Raw genomic sequence first — 21,955 nt, 5'->3', positions numbered from 1 at the left:
ACTTTCTCTAACCCCATTTAAAATCATTCAGCAAACCTCAAATCATTCCCTGCTCCACATAAAGGAAGCCTTTCCCCAGTTTAAATTTTCACACATTTTACATAATTATTCAGTGAATCCCATATATCATGCGTGATAGATACCACAGAAGATCTACACAGCGGGTATAAAAACATCAAAAAGCTCTTTAAAAAATATGGACTCCCCGCAGTCCACGTACGCCCCAGGCCCTTACGTTTTTACTCATTATATGAAATCGATACCAGCATTAGAGATATTTAAATTTAAATGAATTGCAAGGCAAAAGTAATCAACAGACAAAACACTGAGAAGATATCCAATAATGTGTTTAATTTTTCATAATATTTGGAACGACAAAAACGCTATGGATTTCTGCCAAAAACCAGTTAAGATGTCGGGGCGACCGTCGTGATTTATGAACTGCAATTAAAGAAAGAAAAACGTCATTGAATTTATCTTAATTTTTGGCTCGTTTATTTTTATTATTTCACTGAACAGACGCCGCAGCCTCATTGTCTCCTAAATTATATTCTCACCCAACAGTTGACGATGACGACTCTCTATGGTCCACCCAACAGCTGCAACGCCCTCTCTGTGGTTCACCCTAAAAGGGTTGCCAAGTTTTTCAGTCTCTTTGATTATTATTTTTGCCGTTTGCGTCTTTATTTATAGCAACAGATGCAGGGCAGAGACAGAGGCCCCACCTTCTTTATTTTCTGAAAATGTTTTCATGTTGGGGAACAACTTTTAGTGATTTTTGGAATTTCTGTGTGTTTTGAAACCCAATAAGCTAAATACATAAATGTTTATGCTTTTACAGCCAGTGATATTTTTGAAATTGATTTATTATTGTGTGCTGGAAGTGAGTTATAGATCGAAACAAATGGAAATTACAAACGTTTTCTGGGGAGCAGAAGATTTAGAGGTGTTCAAACGAAAATCCACTCTCACAGAACTAGTCGTTTAGATCAATCCGGTACTCTTTCTCTCTTGCTATGTCTCCGTGTGTTTAGAACCAATAGCAAACTTGTATATAGATATAGGCATACATGCCATATAACATATGGATATAACGCGGATATACATATGTATGTACATATGTATGTATGTGTACACACATGCAAACGTCCAACTTATTTTCATAATTAATTATCTTTTTGTAATGATTATTTGTTGTGGTATAGAGGCTATATTGTGTGTTTGAAAGTGGATTTACATATCTGACTAAGGTTTAGTTAGCATTTTTTTGTATCCTAAGGTCTAGGAGCCACTAAGATGCTAGTTCTTGTGCCGCTTTTCAATTCTAAAAATAGTGAATTTATAAGATTATAAGATACTCTACAGGGCTTAACTAAAATCGCCTTTTTTACCTTCTAATAATTTCCCAAATTTGTATTGATGGAGCTTTCCATAATTGACATATTCTTATTGATAAAAAAAAGATATAAAGTACTAGTTGTCCCTCTATTCTTAATACCTCCTATAGCTTATGAGGTGTAGCACTTTGTTGTCTGCTGTCAAAGTAAAAATTAAATCAAGTCCACAGTCGCTTGCTCGTTCGACCGTTCGGACCACGTGCCAACATCTATCATTGGGGCTGTCAGCAAGAGACCCCCACTATCTGATATCTGAGTCATATCAACGCGACTTAATAAGCAATATACTACTTAATACATATGTATACGAGTACACCCGTTCGCGATACAAATACAATGCTTTTGTATGTATGTACATACATTCTGTACATAAATACACATGTACATACATACAAACATATATGCATTTCTCTTTGTCTTTATTTTTTTCACCGGTTATTGTCACATAAAAAGTCAACTGCAAATTGCCAAAGACTGTGAAGCGTCGCGACGGCTGCCGCCACTCCACTCTCTCTCCGCTATACTCTGCTCTCTTGTTCTCCTAGTCTTTTGCTCCACTCTACTCTTTGTTGCGCTCTCTCCTCTGCTCTTTGGCCCCGTCGCTGTCTCTCGATTTGTGTTAAGAGGTTAAAATCATTTGACATCTTGTGTGTTTTAATTACACTCTACTCCTAGACTGCATTAATAGTGCAATGGGCTGACTTCTGCGACTACCACTTGGTATAGGGCTTTAATTTAATTTTTCATCGCAGTTTCCGCACTTTTACATATATTTTTAACCATTTCAGTTTTTTTTCATACATTTTTAACGTAATAACCACGATTGTCGTTATCTGTCTCTTAAATCTTTTATCTCTCCCATTTAAATAAACCATCTTCCATTCGACTTTTATCCCAATCTTTTGTGAACTCCTAAAATATTTTAGTAATCTCGTTAACAGATTTAATTACATTTCTTTTTGGTTGAATTTTAGCCACGTAATGTTTTGCTAATCGTTGATTTATCGAATTCTCTTTTGGATTCATTAATATACGAGTATTTATAGCACGATTCCCCTGACGCTGCAAGCGAGTTCCCTTATCTTTAAGATCTCGCTCGAATTCTCATTTTCTGTCCCACCCCCTCCTCCACCCACTTGCAGTGGGGGCCTTAATTAATTCTCTTTCCATTCCGCCAACCCACATGACGCAGGGACTCACACCCAAAGCGAATCCATGAACCCATTCTGTTCCATTTGCTGCCTGCATTGTTAGCTTAGCCAGCGCTCGGAGGCAATTTCAGACTTAAGAACGTGTTCATGCACGCCGCCCGTTTATGCTAGCAACTGATTTAATTGCAATTGTGCGAGTGCGGAGGCAGTCGACATGCAATTGATATCAAAATATCGTCACCCTGAGGAACTATCCGTCCCCTTCCCTGCCTCATCTACCAGTGGAAACCCAAAATGCGGGCTAATCCACACACCCAATAGAGAGAATTGTTGGGGGGACAGTAGTTTGATTAGCAAGTGTACGAGTAATTGATAACGTTACAGTTCAAGAAACTGAAAATAAAATGCACTGCGAGAAAACTAAGGTATAGATCGAAACAGGTGGAAGACAGACAATTGAGAGAGATTCTCCAATGCTTTTTCTTTGAATTTATAGCGGATGTACTTTTAATAAGAAATTCTTTAGTTAAATATCAAATCTGTTCGAAGACTGTTCACACAAACTCGTTGAAATATTAAAATACCAAAGATGTAAGTATATTTTTTGTTTAAAAAAATTGTTTGGATTAAGATTTTAATGTTCTTGTAACATCTCACTAGATCACTAGATTGGACTTCTTAATTCAAACCATCTGTCAACGTGACTTGCTTTTCCCTCAGTGTGGCCATCACCCTGTTTTATTTTGTTAATCACGCCAATTGCCCGAAAAGTGTGTGTCTGGAAAGACTCGAGCAAATGTCAATATAAAAACCGCGACGTGGTCGTAGTCGTCTCCGTCGCATGACACACATTTTCCGACATGGAAAATGGGAAAATAAATGCGTGACAAGTGAAAATGTTGCGTTCGTTTGTGTCTGCCACTGGAGGAGTAGGAGTAGGTGGAGGCGTGCCACACAGAGAAACACAAACTGAAACACTTCATCCAATGTTTATTTTTAATAACAACGTTTTTTTTTAAGAGTCACGGCAATTTCATGCTGCTCTGAACAGCAGGGAGACAGAGACAAAGAGGGTGGCAGAAAAGAGTGGAGGGATAGTAATACACTAAAAGAGAGATAGAGAGAGAGGTACAAATTTTAAAGCATCTGATATTTATTTTGCATGACATTTCACACACAAACGAAGACACATGCACCGGGGGAACACTTGTGTGTGGCGGCACCTTGTTATCCAGAGAAATTGTCTCCAAAGTGAATCGTTTTTCTGATTCTGTTTTGATTTACCTTTTCAGAGGGTATACCTGATTTAGTTAGAGGTTTGTACAGCACTGAAGAAAGCTTTACTTTTAAGCTTCTCTGTGAGTGAGAATCGGACAAAAGGGTAATAATATTTAAGGTATTGTTTACCCCCCCACTGTTGAGCTTTCGGCGCTATTTGGTGAAGAAAAAAGAAAATACATTTCTATGTTGCATTAGCTTAAAGGGTATACAATATTCTCTCATCTCGGTTTAGCTTCTTTCTTATTCTGATTTTTCTTTCTTCTGATTCTTATTCCCTATTGTCTGCTGTTCGTTGTGTGTTTATTTTATTTTTGGTCCCCAAATATTAAGCAATTTAGTCAAACAAAATGTTTGCTCTTATTTTGGCACTCTCTTCCGTTCTTTTACTGCCGCCTTTCTCTGTCTCTCTGAAATTCTCTCTCCATCTCTCGTTTGTGTCTGGCTGCATCATCTGTCTCATTCGCTTGTAGAGTCTGTCGCGCATGTCGCCCAGAGGGAGGGTTCCGTAATACTTTTCCTCCTCGCGGGCCGGCCTTAAAAGTTCCGCTGCTCCATTCGAAAATCAGTTCGAAAATTACTCGGCGGTCAGCGCACACGTCTTTGGCTCTCGAGAGCCAGAAGAAAAATTCTATTTCAAAAACAGATTCCCAGACACATATTTGTTTGAACATTTTCGTCGGGTTTTCTGCACGTGCACGCGTGTGTGTGTCGTGTATTTTATTAATGAAAAATTGTGTAAATAAAATACTAGCCGGAAAATTGGCATACAAATGTGTATTTTTCGCCATGACTGGGAAATTCTCTGACCCAATCCATATATTTATAGAATGATTGATGGGTAGAGAATGTCTTTGGGATCTGGATTTGTGGAGAATGATTTTTGTGAATAAATGAAAAAATGTTTGAGATGAATAACGAAAGAGTTACACTGAAAAATGTATAATAAATGAATAAAATGAAACTTGAAGTAAATTAATAAATTAATAAAATTCTATTTTTAATGCAAAAACTATCTCAAAATAAAGTAATAAAATAATTTCAAAAGAGCAAGGAGCAAGTAGTTTTGTTATTATTCTACATTTTGGCTCAATTTCGGTTGTGACGTTAATGTGTTGTACACTTTATGCACGAATTGTTAAAGTTTCATCTTTTGTAAAATATACAAACCAGATCCAAGACAATTACTTACCACTTTAAATTAATCCTTTTTCTCTCGATCTTTTATTCGAGTAGCAATCCCAATAAAAAGAGTCCAACATTAAGTCTTCCCTCACTTCTGCCAACACTTCTTTGACGGCGGCGCCTTGCTTCCTCTATAGTCATAAACGGACCATCATTCGGCTTCTCCTATCCCATCCTCATTTCTCCCTAGTTCTCTCTCTCCTTCGTTTGCCATTAATCAATTCGGCATGCAATTCTATGCCGTAAACAGGGAAATACTCGTAATTGCAACAATAAAATAAATATAAACAACTTCAGAAAATAGCAGCAGCCAAAGCACAGAGCCCCAGATCCGTTGTAATCTCCATATCCGGCTGGTCTCGCTGTCTGTCTGTCTGCCACATCTGGCAGAGAGGGAGAACCCAACTACCATTGCCTTCCTCTCATTCTTACCCTTTCCAGTTTGGGATCCCTCCGTGCTTTTGATGGAGATTCTCTTTGCGTAGAGTGGATGCTGTGTGTGTGGGGCATGGCGTGTATAGGAAATGAGGGTTAAAGGGTAGCCAGAGGCTGAGGGCAGACCTGCTTCCTTGTTTGACATTTTAATTGCATTGTTGATGGATTTTAGTGTTGACACTTTCCTTTTTTTTGCGCCCCATCAATTGTTAATGAACTTTTAAGTACAGAATAACCATTTTTGCGGCTTGTGGGTTTTAAGTGGATGTGGCAGTTGCTGCCGACTATACATAGATGGGGGTCTGCAAATGCGGTTTCTGTTGGGGTTGTCAATGGAAAGAAGCACAGGAAAAAGTTACACAATGTACGAAAGTTTTATTGTGATTTAAGTGTTGTTAAAGGGAAAAATAAGTGTTATGTATTAAAGGGTATTATGTGGAAATGTACTAATATAAAGCTATTTTTGTGGAAATAAATGGAGAGACTAATTTTTAACCATGGAATAAGTTCCCCTGAGAGACATACGGTTAAAGGGGAATAAATAACATTTACAGATTGGATCACATGAAATATAAATGTGTTCGAAAGAGTTACATTTTTATAAGAGAACTAGAGACAATTCTTAATAATTCATATATTTTCTTATAGGGAATACCTAATAATTAACTCATCTCAAAGAAACCCATTTATTACCTTGCGGAAAATTCCCCTATTTTTAAACCCTCTTTCTACTTAATAATTATATCAAACGGTGACCTTATATTTTCCCACTTTGCGGTCTTTGCTTTGTTTACAAGAAAATTGTCTGTGAAAATGAAAATCAAGCCTCACTTAAAACTATATCAGATTTGAGTTCTTCTTCCGTTCAACACCTCATTAGGGACGGCTTTCGAGTGTGGGGCCAAAACGACTTTTAATTGTAGCCAGTGGGCATGCTTCCCTCTCCATCTAGTCCAAATACTTGTCTTATTTTACCCTACTGTCATCTATCTCACTCTTCCTACTATATGTCTCCCTCTCGGCTACATTCATCTGTCTCCCTCTCTGAGAGGAAACAAGATACACGACATGTCCAGAGGGTGAACATGACAAATGCCAGTCCTAATGTTCTCCTACATCAAAATTTCCTTTAGTGCAAGACGCCAAAATAACAATTAAATGAGAGACAAACTAAAATTGTCATTTAACATTTGTCAAAAGAAGAATTAAACTCAAAAAGATAAAAAACAAAAAAACTAGCAACAACCCGTAGAAGACTAATTAAATAATTGAAAAATTACGTGGGAACACCCACAAGACAATGACAAAAGAACTTAATTAAAGTGAACGAAGAGAAAACCTCCAAAGAAAAATGTCACAATTCGATTATACCTGCTATACAGTGCCGGAGTGCTCTACGGATGACGATGATGACCATGATGATGAGGTGGGCAGTGATGGGACTTTGGGGCATAAAGATCACTCGGATTGTACCCAAGAATCGGATGCCACAACCACCACCTCTTCCCTAGAGCGGCGACATATCTATAGTAGTCAGTATCGCAGCAGCGGCAGAAGTTATGGACCCCAGAGGGCCTCAATGCCTGTTCTGAGATCCAGTCAATCCAGGGAGATGACACCACAGTTGGGAATGTACCATGAAGTACCAGAGACACCACCGCAATGGGGTTACTTTGTTCCCCTGTCGCCAAATTGTTTCTTTAGTCCCCCGATGCAAAGAAGGCGTTTTAGGTGGGACGAGGGAAAAATCTACTCAGAATAATAAGAACATCACTAATTTCTGTTTCTCTTTTCTGTTTCAGGGAAAAGGAAAACGATCGCAATCGCCGGGCTGTCAGCTATGGTGGTGGCGACATACCATCCGCTATACAATCGGCAACAATTCCTCGAGCCGCCCCGCGTCGGGTGGCTCTGATGAAGGAACCCCCACCACCGCCGCCACCGAAGCCTCAGCTGTCATCGAAGACCTCGCTGCAGTCCACGGACTCGTCGACCACGTGTCTGGCCAACAGCAAGTATCCCCAGTCCGAGTACAATCTCATCCAGAAGATCGACTCGAACAGTACTCTAACGGCACCGGCTCAGTATCAGCCGCAGAATTTCTATGCCAACACTGGGACCATCTCCTCCACCAATGGGTATGGATCGCTGTTGTGTCATGCCAGCTCTACGGCCAGTCCGTTGGCTGTACGGAAAAGGGACAAACTGCTGCATCGATTCAGCGATGCTGCCACATTGGGACGCAAGCTCAAGAAAAAGAAGAACACTAATCGCACATGCAGATCCATGACGGAGGCCATTGAGATGCTGGCCGATCCGGTCATAGAGGATGAGTTTTTTGTAAGTACATATTGAGATTTTAAAATGAATTTAAATAGGGTATCGATAGTTTATGACTTGCGAATCTTATTATTTAAATATGAAATTGTTGTGGTTAAGATCAGTATATCTTTTGACACATTTAAAGGTTTGCAATCATTATAAAACCTTTCCCTATGGTTATTGCCCTTTTTCTGGCGCCCATCCATACCATTCCATTCCCCATTTAGGGGGTGTATTTGTTTGGCTTAAGCCTTCCTCCATTCCCCTGCCAAGCTTTTCATTTCATTTGAGGCTCTGCCTCTGCTCATTCGGTTTTATCAGCATTCGCTTTTGTTTTATTTTTCTTTGGGGACTGGAAATGTTATCCATTGGAAAATGCAGAGAAGAGAGAACGAACCCATAGTCCGGCGGATAGACAGGCGGCTCTGCAAATGCGATACATTTTATTTTCGGTTTAGTTCATATTTGTAGCTCGTGGCGGCGGTTCGAATTCCCAAAAAACTAAAACAAATTTATTTCTCTACGTAGGCGGACGGAAGTGTAAGAAAGATAAATCTCTTTTGGAGATAAGATGGAAAAATATGCGGGGAAATAAATTCAAGTGTAGTGTTTTTTTATTTGGAGAAATATACACAAATATGTTCAAACATATGTATGCCCAGAAAGTTTTGAGATGCTTAAGACGCTAATGGAATGACTGTTCCTTTGATGAATCAATATATATTCTTTGATAAAAATCCATTCAATTAAATTGAACTTCCATGAAATGATTTCTCTTTTCAATCATTAACATAATTCTCATTAATTAATGGAATCAATGATCAGTTCCCATTGATCTCTACTTCTTGATCTGTAAACCCTTTTACAACCTCCCATGAACCCCAAAGCCTGAGCATAACCTTGAAAGCCTCAGTTTTGCATCGACCAAAAACCCAATTGAACTCAATTCTGGACACACAACCAACCTCCAAAAAAGGGGCGTCAATAGAATTATCTGAGTATCCCAATAGTCTGACCATTCAACGACCTAATCGTACCTCACAAATGTGCAATGTTTCCACAATTTCGAATGGGAATTGGGGTCACCAGAAGACAACAGAAGACCCGTTGGGGCATGGCTAAGCCACAAATTATTTGCAAATCAAGCTTTAATTAACCAACTCTGAGTTGACAGATTAGCATAGTATTTCAATCTCTCTCTCTCTCCCCCCATATCTTTTTCATTGTTCTATTCATTGGTTAAGTAGTATATGACAGTTCAGTGTTCAGGAAGACGAATGTCTCTAACAAAACAAGTGACATGAAAACTGTGTCAATACTTGAGGGTTCGAAAAACGTTTTACCTTGCCACAGGCAAAAGCATACCGGACAGGCTAGAAAGGTGAAAAAGTGACGGAACTGAACCCCTCTGACTAATTGGATTTTGTGTGCGTGCCTAGGGCTCTGCCTTCCAGAAAATAGTAGAAAAAGTGTTTGCATTAAAATCAAACAATTGCAGTGGAAAATCGAACGTGAACGTGTGCTGAACGTGTGCGCCGGCAAAAAAAAAACCAAAATATTTGATGTGAGACATTTTAGCTTATTTGTGACATCAACTATCATTTTCGTGGCATATTTAGAGGCTAATGGTAGTGCAATACACAGTTGAATAAAACATTGCATACTTTTAAGGCAAAATATTAAAGTAGTACCCAAATTCAACTGAAAGCGCCATGGTGTAAATGTTACATTTTAATGTAGATACGAATGTCAAATTGCGCCTGATTCGTACACTAGTCACTTGGACTTTGGATATAAAGATTGCAGGTTCAAATCCTGTCAGGGCCAAACATAAAAATTCTTTTTTGCACTTTTTTTTCTGTTTCGTCAACAAAAGATGTGTGTTCGAAGCGAAAAATCAACTGCGACAGTTTTTGTTGTATGAACTGGAACATTTACATATGCATACATACACTATATGGCTAATGTTTTCGGGTAGAACACAATTTACAAGCTATTTAAATCTTCTTTTGTTGAAATCTATTTTAGTAGAGCAAAAAATATTTGAAGCCATTGAGAAGAAAAATTGTTGACTGAAAATGAAAAAAAAGTGAAAAAAAAGATACTTTCTATTCGACCGTGACAGGACTCGAACCTGCAATCTTCGGATCCGAAGTCCGACGCCTTATCCATTAGGCCACACGGTCGCTTGTGTATTGTCGTTTTAAACGTGAATAAGTACACGATGACTAGCACGGTTTAGGGTTTGTTCTGCAGTAGCTAGCACGGCTCTCACTCTCCCCTCCCCCCTTGGCAAACCAACGTGAATTAAAGTGTCATAATCACAAGCATAAGCAAACAAACATCGGAAAAAAAAACGAAACGAATATGAAACCCACCCCACGACGACGCAGTTTCAAAACGAAACAACCAAAATCGAATGTGTACAATCCCCTGGTGCGCTACCGTCCGACGGCCTATGTGCGGAATGGCATCATTGGCGGGGGCGAGGGTCCGGGCTCTAGTGGAATCTACCAAATCGACGACCGGGTGTACACAACCAACAAAATGTTCCTGCGCGATGGTTACATGTATCCCCGCCAGCCCGGCCAGCCCATGGATCCGCGTTATCCGCTTGAGTTGCACGAGTTCCCGCAGCATTTCGGCGCCACTGGCCTGCAGCTGGTCAGTACGCCAAAGGTGCACATAGCCGGGGAGTACTTGGAGGAGCAGCATCAGCAGCAACAACAACAGCAACAGCAGCAGCAGGTGCAACTCCAGCATGAACATGAGCGACAGGGCCGCAAAGCAGCCGCCGCTGCCGAAATTAATCTGGCCAATCAGGTCTACTGGCTGGGCAAGCAAAAGACGCGATCCCGTTCCCGCAGTAACAGTGCCGGCAACAAGAGCATGGCCAGCTGCATGGGTGGTGGAGGCGGCGGCGAAAGGGATCGGGATCGTCCCTACATACGGAATGTGGATGATCTGTTAAAGGCAATGGGCAAGCGGGAGGCGAGTGCTGAAACTGCATCCACGGCATCACAGCAACGGCGCTTCAAAAAAGGTAGGCATACCAATCCCAGAAACAACATTTTCGAACACTCAAATGGTGCAATCAATCATCGCCATGGATTGCATTTGTCAACCCATGATTGCAACATTTTCAATTGTCGGCGGTGTGGCAGGGCATGGCACCTTATGACCACCTTAATTACATTTACATTTGTGGTCGTGTTGCTGCTGCCTCGTTCCGCCAGGCCATCCGTCATCATTCGCCATCATCCAATCTGCCAGCCGCCTCTGCAGTGGACAGAACTGAGGCACTGAAGCCTGGCCAGACATCATTTGGGCTGTAGCGGCCCCTGGGGTGCGTCTGCGCAAAAATTAAAATTAATGATGTTCCGAAATTTGCCTCGGGCCTAAAGGGGAAATGGTAGGAGTTGGCTGGCCTTTAAAGTGCAGAAAATAAGGTAGAGGCAGGGTCCAGACAGTAGCTGCTAATTTGCCATTCCCAAATCAAACGAGGAGGAACGTTGAGAGACGCTACTAAAGCAGCGTTACTACTTTTATACCCGGCACTCAGTCAGAATAGATGTTCTAATTCGGGTACATGATATACATATGTACATATGTATGTTAAGGGCTATTCTCTACGTTTCCTTCCGTACGTTACGCAAATACCTTCATCAACATATCTAATATACCCCTTAACTCTTCGAGTACCGGGTAAAACACACCTGCCCCATAAAAAGATATTCACTCTACTTTTGGGACTGCTCCGGAGCTACACTCCACTCCACTCAACTCTTTCTTTTTGATTATTTTTCCAGTTCTGAAAAGCCTGCTCTTTGCTGTGGTTCCTTTAGCCCTTTTTTCCCCCCTTTTCCTTAGTTCCTTTTATGCATTTTTTAAGCCGCGGCTGTTCATTCTTCCATGACGTTTTGGTTTTTGTTTCATTTTAGATTTTATTTTAAACTTATTTTGATTTTATTTTGCTGTGGTGTCTTCTTCGTCATTAGTGGATGTATTTCTTGTGGTTTATTTTTCTGGCTTAATCCCTCTTTTGCTTGGGGCTCAATTTATGCGCTTCTGTTTCGGATGCCGATTCTCGGACTCGGACTACTCTGAGGAGCACTTGAGTTTGAGAAATTGGTTTCGTTGATTGTGCTTTTGGGGCAGAGACAGAACAGTGGTTAAAAGATGATGATAAATGGTGCTGTATTTACGCGGGTATAATTGTTGGACTCATCACCAAAAGTTATAGATTTCAAAGGTAGGAAAATGATACTAAACACATTAAAAGAGAAAAAAAAGCAAAAGTGATTTGAACATTGTATTTTCTTTAATTTTGAATAGTCCTACACCTAGTAGTTATCTAATTTATGTTTTATATAATTTACAATACTTTTACTTACAATACAATACTTACAAATTGTCCTCAAGAAGATGTAATTCTTTTGTCTCTTTCTCTGACTACTCATTGGTCTTTTAAGGGCAACATAAACACAATTTTCAAGCGGAGAGTGAACCAGTGCATTGCTTCAGTGCACTGTATAAACATCTCCCACTTCCAGCCATGACTCAACTTCCGGCTGTGTGTAAAATTCCATTTAGAATATCTGATAAACTTAAATGAAATGAAGTAAATTGGAAATGGAAGTGGAAGTCCAACGAAATGTGCATACATTTATGCATTATAAATTCAAGCTCTAGCTTCAAAATAGTTAAGGAATTTAAGCCAAATCCGGGGAAGGAATTTCCCATATGCAAAAGCAAAACAAAAAGACCAATATCACAAGCAATTGTAATGCAGCTTGAGTCGTTTCTGGTTGGGGAATTCCCCTCTTTTTTGATGCAGTTATTCGTAAATTTAATATAGCCTTCCCTTCATCCTCCCCTTTGGCAGACATTGGCATGTGTTGTGGCATTTTCTTGGGGCTATCCGTCTCGTCTCCTCCTTCCAAGAAAGTTGGGCCAGTAACTTGTTAAAAAATTTCACAGATGGTCTTTTTGTTCGTCAAGGCAGTCACGTGCCGAGATTCAATGTTTTTTGTGCAGTTGCGACAACTGATTGAAAATGCAAGGCGAGCTCTGAGCTCCAATCAAGCAGGATTGTGGCTAGGAGAGCAAGGAGTGTGAATGAATTGGCTTCGTTGCGGTTTTTACGGCTTATTAAAATGTGATGCATTCATTGAGTTTGACAAGTTTGAAAGTAATATTATAATTACATGAAATTAAGAGGAGTTTTTATGGATTAAATGTGATTATGACTTCAGAATGATACTTTTTATTAAACCAAAAACGCAAAATTTTATTTGAAATTGACTGATATATTTTTCTTGTTGTAGTTCATTCCTTTCGATTACCAATATCTTTTTTTATATCTCTTTAAACATTTACGGGGGGTCATAAGCCCATTTATTCCGTATTATCCGCCTTAAGCTAGCAATCTGACACAATCTCTGTGCATAATCTGCCTGCCAACCAACTCCACAGCCGGATCGTAAATGTCTAAATATCTTTGACCAGCAATTACGCCCCTCTGTAGACTTGGGCTTGGAGTACAAATCAAATTACCCAACTGCAACAAGACAAACTCCAGCAACACCCTCTAGACCCTCCTCCCCTCCAATGCGAGTGTGTACATATTTATATGTACATTACATTTAAACATTTACCTGTACATTTATATGTAAATATTTATATGTACATATGTACATTCTTATGTACATCCGTATAAATGTTTATAATTTGTAATAACTAACAACGACCACCAGGTGGCGTTCTCGTAAGCCTCTAAGAAACAATATTTGTGTAAAAAAAAAATTAAGAGACAAAGAAAAGAAAAACCAGTTGAAACGTTTAGAGTCGAGGCACATCGACACTCTAATACCCAGTTTTTTTTAAATATTTTAAAAGAGAGAAGCATATGCACTTAAAAGAGCTTTGCCATTGCACTAATACCATGCGAAAACCAAACCATGCCAAACGACAGATACTGGCCATAAGTGATCCGATTGCCATCTGTCGAAAACAGCCAACAATTTTTAAAATAACATTTGAAATAGATTAATGTGCCATTTAATGATAAACACGTACATATGTATGTACATACATACATACATATGTATATTGTGTTTAATTGCCTTAATTACTTCCGTTAAACAAAGAATGTATATAAATTAGAGTTATAGTCATATCCGATCGTCTGCACAATACATTTTTGGTTTAATTTCTGTTAATTAGATCCTCAACGAACATAAAACTCACATTTGTATCAAATTGTATCTTCTTATCGAAATACCACTGCATCGTCAACATATAATCGCCAGTCGGAATGGGCAGACGCAACAGCTCAGGCTTCAGATAGAAATCCTTGACAATTTGTGGACCCTGTTAAGGAAATTTGTACTCATATTTATTAAACATTGTAAACTAGATCCTTTTCAAGTATCTTACCATAAAGGGGCACGTGTGGTTTATGTTTGTAAACTCTTTAAATAACCCGTAGATTAAATTAACAACGGGTGGAGAACGTTTTCGTAAAAACCGACAGGCATCAACATGAACGTCGACCAACCATGGCTTGTATCCATTTGCCCTTTTGAGTACTTGGATATGAAGTGTTATATTGGTGGCAGGATGTAGCACCGTCCCCTTCATATTAAAGAGCACTTTGTTCCGACTCAAAGCCTTCAGGCGACAGTTTTGGAACACAAACCAGGATTTATTGTAGCTCTCGCAGACGAAATTCGTAAACTTAAAGATGACGGCATCCTGAAATGTTGATTGCTGTACAAATGTATCTCAACCATTTATCAATAGTTACATTTAAGCCAAAGTGGAATGCTATCCAAACTCCGAAGAACACACAGGCAAATGGATTAGCCCGCATTGGATCGTTTTCATACAACTAACTGTTCTGTAATATGGGCAGAAACCAACTGGTTTTCGAAATAATTGTAAATCTCCAAATATCTGAGTATACCAGTTGATTTGTATCTTTTTGCAATTTTCCGCTTTATTGGTTGATCAAACAAAGAGATTAATATGTATGCATGTATGTACATATTCATTTCAAGCGTTTCGTGGGTCAGTATGTACATACATATGTATGTACATACAATTAGATCGATGGAAAATAAACAGGAATATGATATATAAAAATGTTTTTAAAATTCACATGTTAATTTCTGACATATGTACATTGTATGTACATATGTACATATGTAGCTTTTATTTATTTATGGGTTCATAGCCGCTTTTTTCTGGCTGTTTCATACACCTTCAAGAATTGATTATGCCCTGTACTGGTTTTCTTTAAGTACTGGGTATCAAAAATTAAAAGACCAGCCGACAATTTGAAATGTTGCACGTGCCCACGAAATTTAATGAGCACGCTAAAAAAATACAAATAAATAGAAACAACAGAGAAGGAGACATGAAGAGATAAGTATAGAGAGAGAGAGACAGAGCAAGAGAGAGTCACTGATAAAATAATTGTAGTGCATTAAGTTTTTGGGTAATTGCTTCACATAAGCCAGGTCATTAACGGCGGACGGCGTCCGCCAGATAGAAATCAACGCCTCAAACCTATTCCACCCGAAACAAACAAAAAAACAATTTAATTTAATTGAGTTTTGGGAAAAATAAACTACAAACAACTCAACTGTGGCTATAGTTGGAGGTTTTCTATGAGAAATTATCAGAGAGGGGTAAGAGCACAAGTAGAGCACAATTTAATTGAAATTCTTTCAATTCTGTTGACTACGACTTGTACTGCCACTGGTCCATAACCTACGTTAATATGGAACCCATTGACCCACCACCACCCACCGTAAACTAATGCGGAGTCTGAGTTACAGTATTGTTTTGGTTTCCTCATTTTCCCTCATTTCCTATCCGTTGGCTTTCTGTCTACTCATGCAGAAGCACTTGAACTGACTCTTCTTGGGTTTGTTTTGAAAGACATTTTCTGCTTGGGCTAGGTCATGTCTATAAGGATGAGGAAGTGTTTTCTTTTGGTCAGCATTATGGTCGAATGATGCAGAGACCTAGAAATGGGATAAACTTCAATGACTTATGAAATGTTAAAAGGAAATGTAAAGAAACTAGGTAAAGTGGAAGACAGTGGATATTCAAGAGGATGATACCATATTTGAGAGCTGAACTATGATTAGACATGCCAGTATTTTTACCTTAGAGTTTCCTCATTGGAGTTTTTACGATGGAATTTCTACGATTTACATGCTTGTGGCATATTGGATATTCCATTACCATTAATTCATATTTATGATAATGCTAAACCAAATGCTTACCTGTAAATCATAGAAATGCATTTACATACTTACATAGACATCTCTTGACCGCACTTAACGCCCTTGCAACCGGTGACTGACTCATGGCTCATACCCCAACCATCTGGTCCCCCACTCTCTCTCTCTTTTTCTCTCTCTCTCTCTCTCTCTCTTTGTCTGAACTCTACAATTCTCTCCTTAACATGACACGCAAGTTCCTTAAGCATTTGCTGCACTCATTGCAAATTCACAGCAGCAGGCACTGCCACTGCAACAGAAAAAAACTACAACAAAAGCTCCTCCATCGCATTCCTATAAATACCAACTTCACACTGACTGCGGGGACAACGGGCCTGCAGCTCCAGCAAAAAGCTGGCAAGTTTTTCTTTTATCTTTGATTGCAAACTTGAACAGAGAGCGCACCAGCAGCACCAGACAGCACCCAAGAACAGACAAGAAAAGGAATACTGGCTGGCATCAGTGGTCTTGAGTTTTTGATACCCTTTCAGATGCAACTAAATTATAGAAACTATGTAGTAAAATGTAGAACTTGTTTAGTTCCCACAGAATCCCACAATTCCTTTGTATTTTTGGGATGCTGTCAACCGTTTTAGGGGTCTCTAAACGATCGTTGCTATTGGAGTTAAATTTCAATTATGGTGATGGGATCCTGTCAGCGATCTGTAGTAATCATATCATATCCATTCATAACATATAAAATTAGCTTAATAGTATCGTCCAATGTATTCTTCACTACCTCAAAAAAATCTCAAAATCATTACACCCCTCTTTAAGGGTATTGCAAAAAAAAACTCCTTCACACAAAGGCAACCGGAGCCTTGCCAGTGCTGCCCATTTTGTAGTTTTGTCGCTTTGAGTGGAACCACATACCCACACACACACTCGGGAATACACACACATACCATACAGATGCAACAGAAAAGTTGCCTGGCAACATTTTTCTGCTCATGTTGCCAGCAACAAGTTTACGTTTCTACCTGAATCCCAGCCAGCGCACACACCTGAATCAAAGGGGCGCATGGGTGCGTGTGTATGTGTTTATTTGTGTGTGTGAGAGCATTTTTGAGCATATTTTTTTGTTGAACGTATCTACACGTACGCCGTCGTCACAGCCGCCGTCGCCGTCGGCTTTTGCTTTTTCTTGAGCGTGCCGCGCCGCGGCGTCCATTTCAAAAGTCGACAAAAGTTGGTGGCGAATGGACGCGATTAACGGATGAAAAATATTTGGTTATACCCGAGCGAGCTCTCTCGATGTATTGATACCCCCCACACGACCCACACCCCCCCTCAGTGATATTTGTGTGTGTGCTGTGATTTGTATTGCTATTTCGCTTGCTCTCTCATCGGTTTTCTCGTGTCGGTGTTTGTTCGGGTTATTTCGGGGGCGCCTGTACTTTTTCGTTGATCGAACGTGCCTGGCATTATCCCGATCCGTGCCTTTGGCATTAGTTTGCCGTTGTTGCTGTTTGTCACGCGCGCGTCTCGCGACTTCAATTAATTAACAAAAGCAACAACAACAAAATCCACTCCAGTCAGAAATCATACACAAAAAGAAAAATGTAATTCCAAGTGTCATATGCTACAGTGCCTAAAACCCGTTCTACACAACACCAAAAAAAAAAAGAAAAAAGAAAGAAAAAATCTTGCATTGACATTTTTTTTTTACACAAGAACAAGATTTCCAAATGTCTGTGCAACATGTTGCACTAAGCAAGAGCAGCAGCCAACATAACCTCTACGAAACGAAAGGAATACCAATATCATCAGAAATCACACAGTAATTTTTGCACCGCATTCCTTCCTCCTGAGAGATGGATATAGTCAGCGGCTCTGGAGCGGGCAATCAACACGTTCTGCCAAACAATCACTTTCGTCATGAATCATTTCAGCAACAGGTAAAAACAGCAGAGCAACATACCGACCCAAAACCCCTAAAGATAAACCAGAAGAGAAGATTTATAAATTAGGGGCATTTAATTTGTTAAATGTGTCCAAAATAGATATTCAAATAAAATCGAATGAATTAAAGGCTGTCATCATTATCACTCTTTACCCAAATGAAAACGTATCGATAGCCCTAGGATACCATATAGAACGTTTTCCTTTAATTATATGGAATCTTACAACAATATTTCACATATTTGCTTAAAGGAAAGATGAAAATTCATTGCCTTAGAAAGCTGAAAAAGACATTACAAAATGTCCCCCTTGCCTATACTCATCTGTTTCCATACACCATCCATCCTGGAGTAAAGATCTCCCTCTCAACTCATTAGTTAAGCCAAATCTGTTTACACTCCTCATTTGCTTTGGAAAACTCTCACCTCATCAGCAGTAAAAGAGTTAGCGGAGTGGGGGGAAGACAAGTGCCAAGTTTGCACTAAGTGAAAATGCATTGAAAAAACACGAAGAAGAAACTGTTTTTTTTCTTTTTTATGGACAGACAAAACAGCGTCAGCCCCGTAAAGGTTATGCACGAAAGAGAGTTCGAGCTAAGCAAATTGATATTTAGGCTTCAGATGCCAAAAGTTTGATAACCTCTCTAAGAAAACGGCATCGGATACCAAAACTGATATCTGCATCGTATCCATCGTATGCCTACCATTCAATCACAAAGATTGCCTTTTAATAGCAACGAAAATCGAATGAAAATCCGAAAAGAAACTGTTAATTAGCATTCGAGTGTGTAATTTTCACATGGCCAAAGATATATAAAATATCAACAAAAAAAGCCAACAAATTACTGCAACTAGAGAGGGAGATGGAGAAAGAGCGAATGAAAGGCCGAACTTTTGTTGCAACTGTCATTACGTTCCTGCAACCTGTTGCTCGGACGATTCACTGCCTCTGACTCTGTATCTGTCGCTGGGGTAATCAACCAGAGAGCCCCCAAATGAATTTACGAGTATGGGCAAGGAAAATACGATGCCAATGGGAGTGGAGTGTGGATGGTGGAGGGAAGTGTGGGGAGAAAAACTACCAGAAAACTTGTACTCGTAAAATTAATGAACTTTTCGAAAGTGAAACTTTTGATGAAGTGGCGCTTTTATCCTTTGTATATGAATGTTAAACACTTTGAATATTTTAAATGTTAGAGATATGGAAATTTTTAAAAGATATCAGGTTATAACAGTATAGGTTGGAAAGTGTTCTGATGTCTTGCCAAAGATCATTCTCTAATAGAAAAGAGTCTGATAAATATTAGTGTGAAATGAGTCTCCTCTTTGTCTCTGAATATTTACATGCCTCACTGATTATCTTGAGTGCTCTACAGAGACTGCAAGGTAGAGATCTGCTTAGCAGAGAACCATTTTGTCACCTCTTTCTCACATACCAACTGCACTCTCCTCTCACAAGCTTGGAACCCCCTCGAAACCCCGTCTCTTGGGTGGAAAAACTTGACATTGATGACAGACTAGTAGTAGACTAGACTTTGTCTCTGTCCGCGGTTCCAACTATAGCTCTGGCATTCACTTTTATGTGTACATTTGTTTTTCTGTTGGCTCCAAGACCTGCCGCAATCTTTGGGTCGACATTTTGGAATGCATAATTCATGGCTACGGCTAATATATTGATTATAGCCGAGACTTGACGATGGAATTCCATTGGATTGCTATGCTATTTTTATGGCCATTCACTGATGGAATAGAGCTTTTATGGCCTGATGGCTATTTATGGGAATAACTGTGTGATATGTGATATGTATGTAGATATGGTATAGAAAGTAGAAGTTGGGGTTCCACCATAATGATAATTCATGGGAATAATAAGTGGAAATAGATGGGGAATGGTTGAGGGGTAAAATATCAACAAAGATCTAAAATCTGATATTTAAATTCAAAGAAAGTAGAACTTTAATGAGCATTATAGGCAGACATCTCTTGTTGATTCTATAGAAACTTTTTCCAATGCCAAGTTCAACCAAGAACCCCCATATTTATGAAGACATTTTGAAGCTGTGCTTAAAAACCGCAATTTATGCTCCAGCTTTGAAAGCAAATCCTTTAAACCGATTTCTGGAAAAGCAAATATACACAGAAGAGCCCCATGCCATGCCATAAAGAATCTCTACCTCTACATCGAGAGAGGAGGAAAAAAACCAGTTTTTCACATGACCATAAAGAATACCAACAACGGATTCGATCTCTGACAAAAATAAAAGACAAACAACAAAAAGAACAAGAAACACGTATTCGAAGCCCTAACACAAACACACATAAGTAAGCACACATTTACATATATCCATACACAAAAGTCTACAGAAGAATTCTCCAAGGATGATGGTGGGGAAAAGGGGGTTTGAGTGAGAATTTCCACTCGAAACTGAAACTCGCTTTGAAAGAAAGAAAAAGTCTTTAACAGCCAGAATCCAAGTCAAGTTGTTGTTGAACTGGTTTCAGATCAGAGATCAGTTAATAGGGGAGGAGGAAACGAACAGGCGAAATGGAACCAAACACACACACAATCACACCATGCCATTGCCATTGGATGTAGCCGGGCCCTTTGGAGACTTTGATTTTGGAGACTCGTACTGTCTCCCTCCCTCTACATGCGGGTGTTCAACGTTTAACCCATTGATTTATATTGGTAATTTAACGCCATTATTGTGCAGCTGCCACTCCTGACTCCAACTCTTTGACTCTTTTGGGAAAGTTATCTAACAGGAGGGGCCATGAACTGCACTGCTGCATTGAACCAGACAATTGAGTGATTTCCATGTCTGCTGTGGGGGCCAGGGGCCCTTCCCATGCTTCGAGGCAATTACCTCGCCCCCCGTCTAGCAAACATATCCCCCTGCCATAGCTACACTTCCATGGTTCGTGGTCTGTTGCCATGTTAGGCCTTCATAATTGTTTGAGCCTGCAATCAACAAAAAACAAAAAAATAGTGGAAAATGGATAAAAACTGTAACCCTTTTTCCCCCGCTATTTTCACTCTTTCCCTCGAAATTGAGCTGTAAAATTGTTAATTTAGCTTCTGTCTTGTGTTAGTCACGTGAGCTTCAAATTAACTTTGTATACCCAGTAATCATGAAGGGGTATATGGGGTTATATTATACTAGAGTAAATGAACATACACACCAACAAATATGTACAAATAAGAGAATAAAGGGTACCTGAATGTCGAGTCAGCTATGTATACTCCAACAAGAAAACATTCCGAATGGCTTTTTTTTTGCTCTTGCATTTTGATTGGAGTCATTTCGCGTGCAATTAGCGTATTCGTTCGAGGGAGTTTCAGTGGCTATTAATAAACCAAAATGTGAATGGAATTTTGGCAACAGAATGTGAATATTCCCTGGAGGAATGTTAATAATATTAGATTTGAATATTGACGACATCTACCTATAACATTATATTTTTTGTACTTTTGTCAATGGGGTTGTAGCTTTCCCTTCACCTGCTTCCTAAAGTGATATTTAAAGCCCAGTAAAACCTAAATTAGGAAACTATGAAGAGGTTTGCACAACCTTTAAATTGTTTCTTAGAAGTAATAGAAATTCAAAACAGAAAGCTTCCTACTATTTTTCCTAGAATTCATACATAGCTCATAATAAACCAAATAACCAATGTGTGCACCCACAACATGTGCATATGTACATAGTATGTATGTCTCTATGTATATCCGATTCTACATTAGTACTTACTTCCCCATTTCGGTGCTGTTCCACCTGTTTGTTCCACTTCTCACATGCAAAATTTCACACACGATATTTGTACGCAAAACGATCTTATTAAGAGTCAAGATTTATTAGCAGTTTGAAATGGGAAATCTTGAAATCCAAAGGCGACAATCTAGAAACGGCAAAAATAAGTAAAACTGGATTTCAAATTGTGGGGCCAGTGTTGGGGTAACAAAAAACCGTTTCGAGTCTTCGCAATGTGTGTTG

The 21,955-nt window shown here is 39.3% G+C and overlaps 2 protein-coding genes and 1 non-coding gene across 14 annotated transcripts in view; 1 reads left to right on the top strand and 2 right to left on the bottom strand.

Annotated features, from left to right (window-relative positions):
* Window positions 1-21,955, top strand: part of LOC117898295 (tight junction protein ZO-1) — a 99,661-nt gene that overhangs the window by 48,723 nt on the left and 28,983 nt on the right. For 6 of the 12 annotated variants that reach the window (XM_034807552.1, XM_034807551.1, XM_034807558.1 and 3 more), the window contains exon 3: window positions 7,249-7,786. In XM_034807552.1, the coding sequence (XP_034663443.1) occupies window positions 7,249-7,786 (538 nt within the window). Of the gene's footprint in view, window positions 1-6,662; window positions 7,178-7,248; window positions 7,787-10,095; window positions 10,809-17,237; window positions 17,961-21,955 lie in introns of those variants that run through there. The other 6 variants (XM_034807563.1, XM_034807553.1, XM_034807565.1 and 3 more) reach the window with 6 other exon arrangements.
* On the bottom strand, window positions 9,882-9,954 carry Trnar-ucg. Its single transcript has one exon. It is a non-coding gene; the product is annotated as a tRNA-Arg (tRNA).
* On the bottom strand, window positions 13,916-14,712 carry LOC117898297. Its single transcript, XM_034807568.1, has 3 exons — window positions 14,577-14,712; window positions 14,207-14,524; window positions 13,916-14,140 (listed from the first exon to the last, which is right to left on the bottom strand). Exons 1-3 carry the CDS (start codon window positions 14,640-14,642, stop codon window positions 13,976-13,978), a joined length of 549 nt encoding a protein of 182 aa, XP_034663459.1. The 5' UTR covers window positions 14,643-14,712; the 3' UTR covers window positions 13,916-13,975.

The sequence above is a fragment of the Drosophila subobscura genome, chromosome O, assembly GCF_008121235.1.
Source record: "Drosophila subobscura isolate 14011-0131.10 chromosome O, UCBerk_Dsub_1.0, whole genome shotgun sequence".
NCBI classification, from domain to species: Eukaryota; Metazoa; Arthropoda; class Insecta; order Diptera; family Drosophilidae; genus Drosophila; species Drosophila subobscura.
Note: the sequence above shows the minus strand (reverse complement) of the source record. Positions and strands in the feature narration are given on the sequence as shown.

Excerpts from the sequence above, each read along its gene's own strand:
- LOC117898297 (XM_034807568.1), bottom strand. The coding sequence starts at position 14,642 with ATGCGGGCTAATCCATTTGCCTGTGTGTTCTTCGGAGTTTGGATAGCA. Across the intron at positions 14,525-14,576 it reads CATTCCACTTTGGCTTAAAT|GATGCCGTCATCTTTAAGTT; the intron begins GTAACTATTGAT and ends TCAACATTTCAG. Across the intron at positions 14,141-14,206 it reads ACCACACGTGCCCCTTTATG|GGTCCACAAATTGTCAAGGA; the intron begins GTAAGATACTTG and ends TTTCCTTAACAG.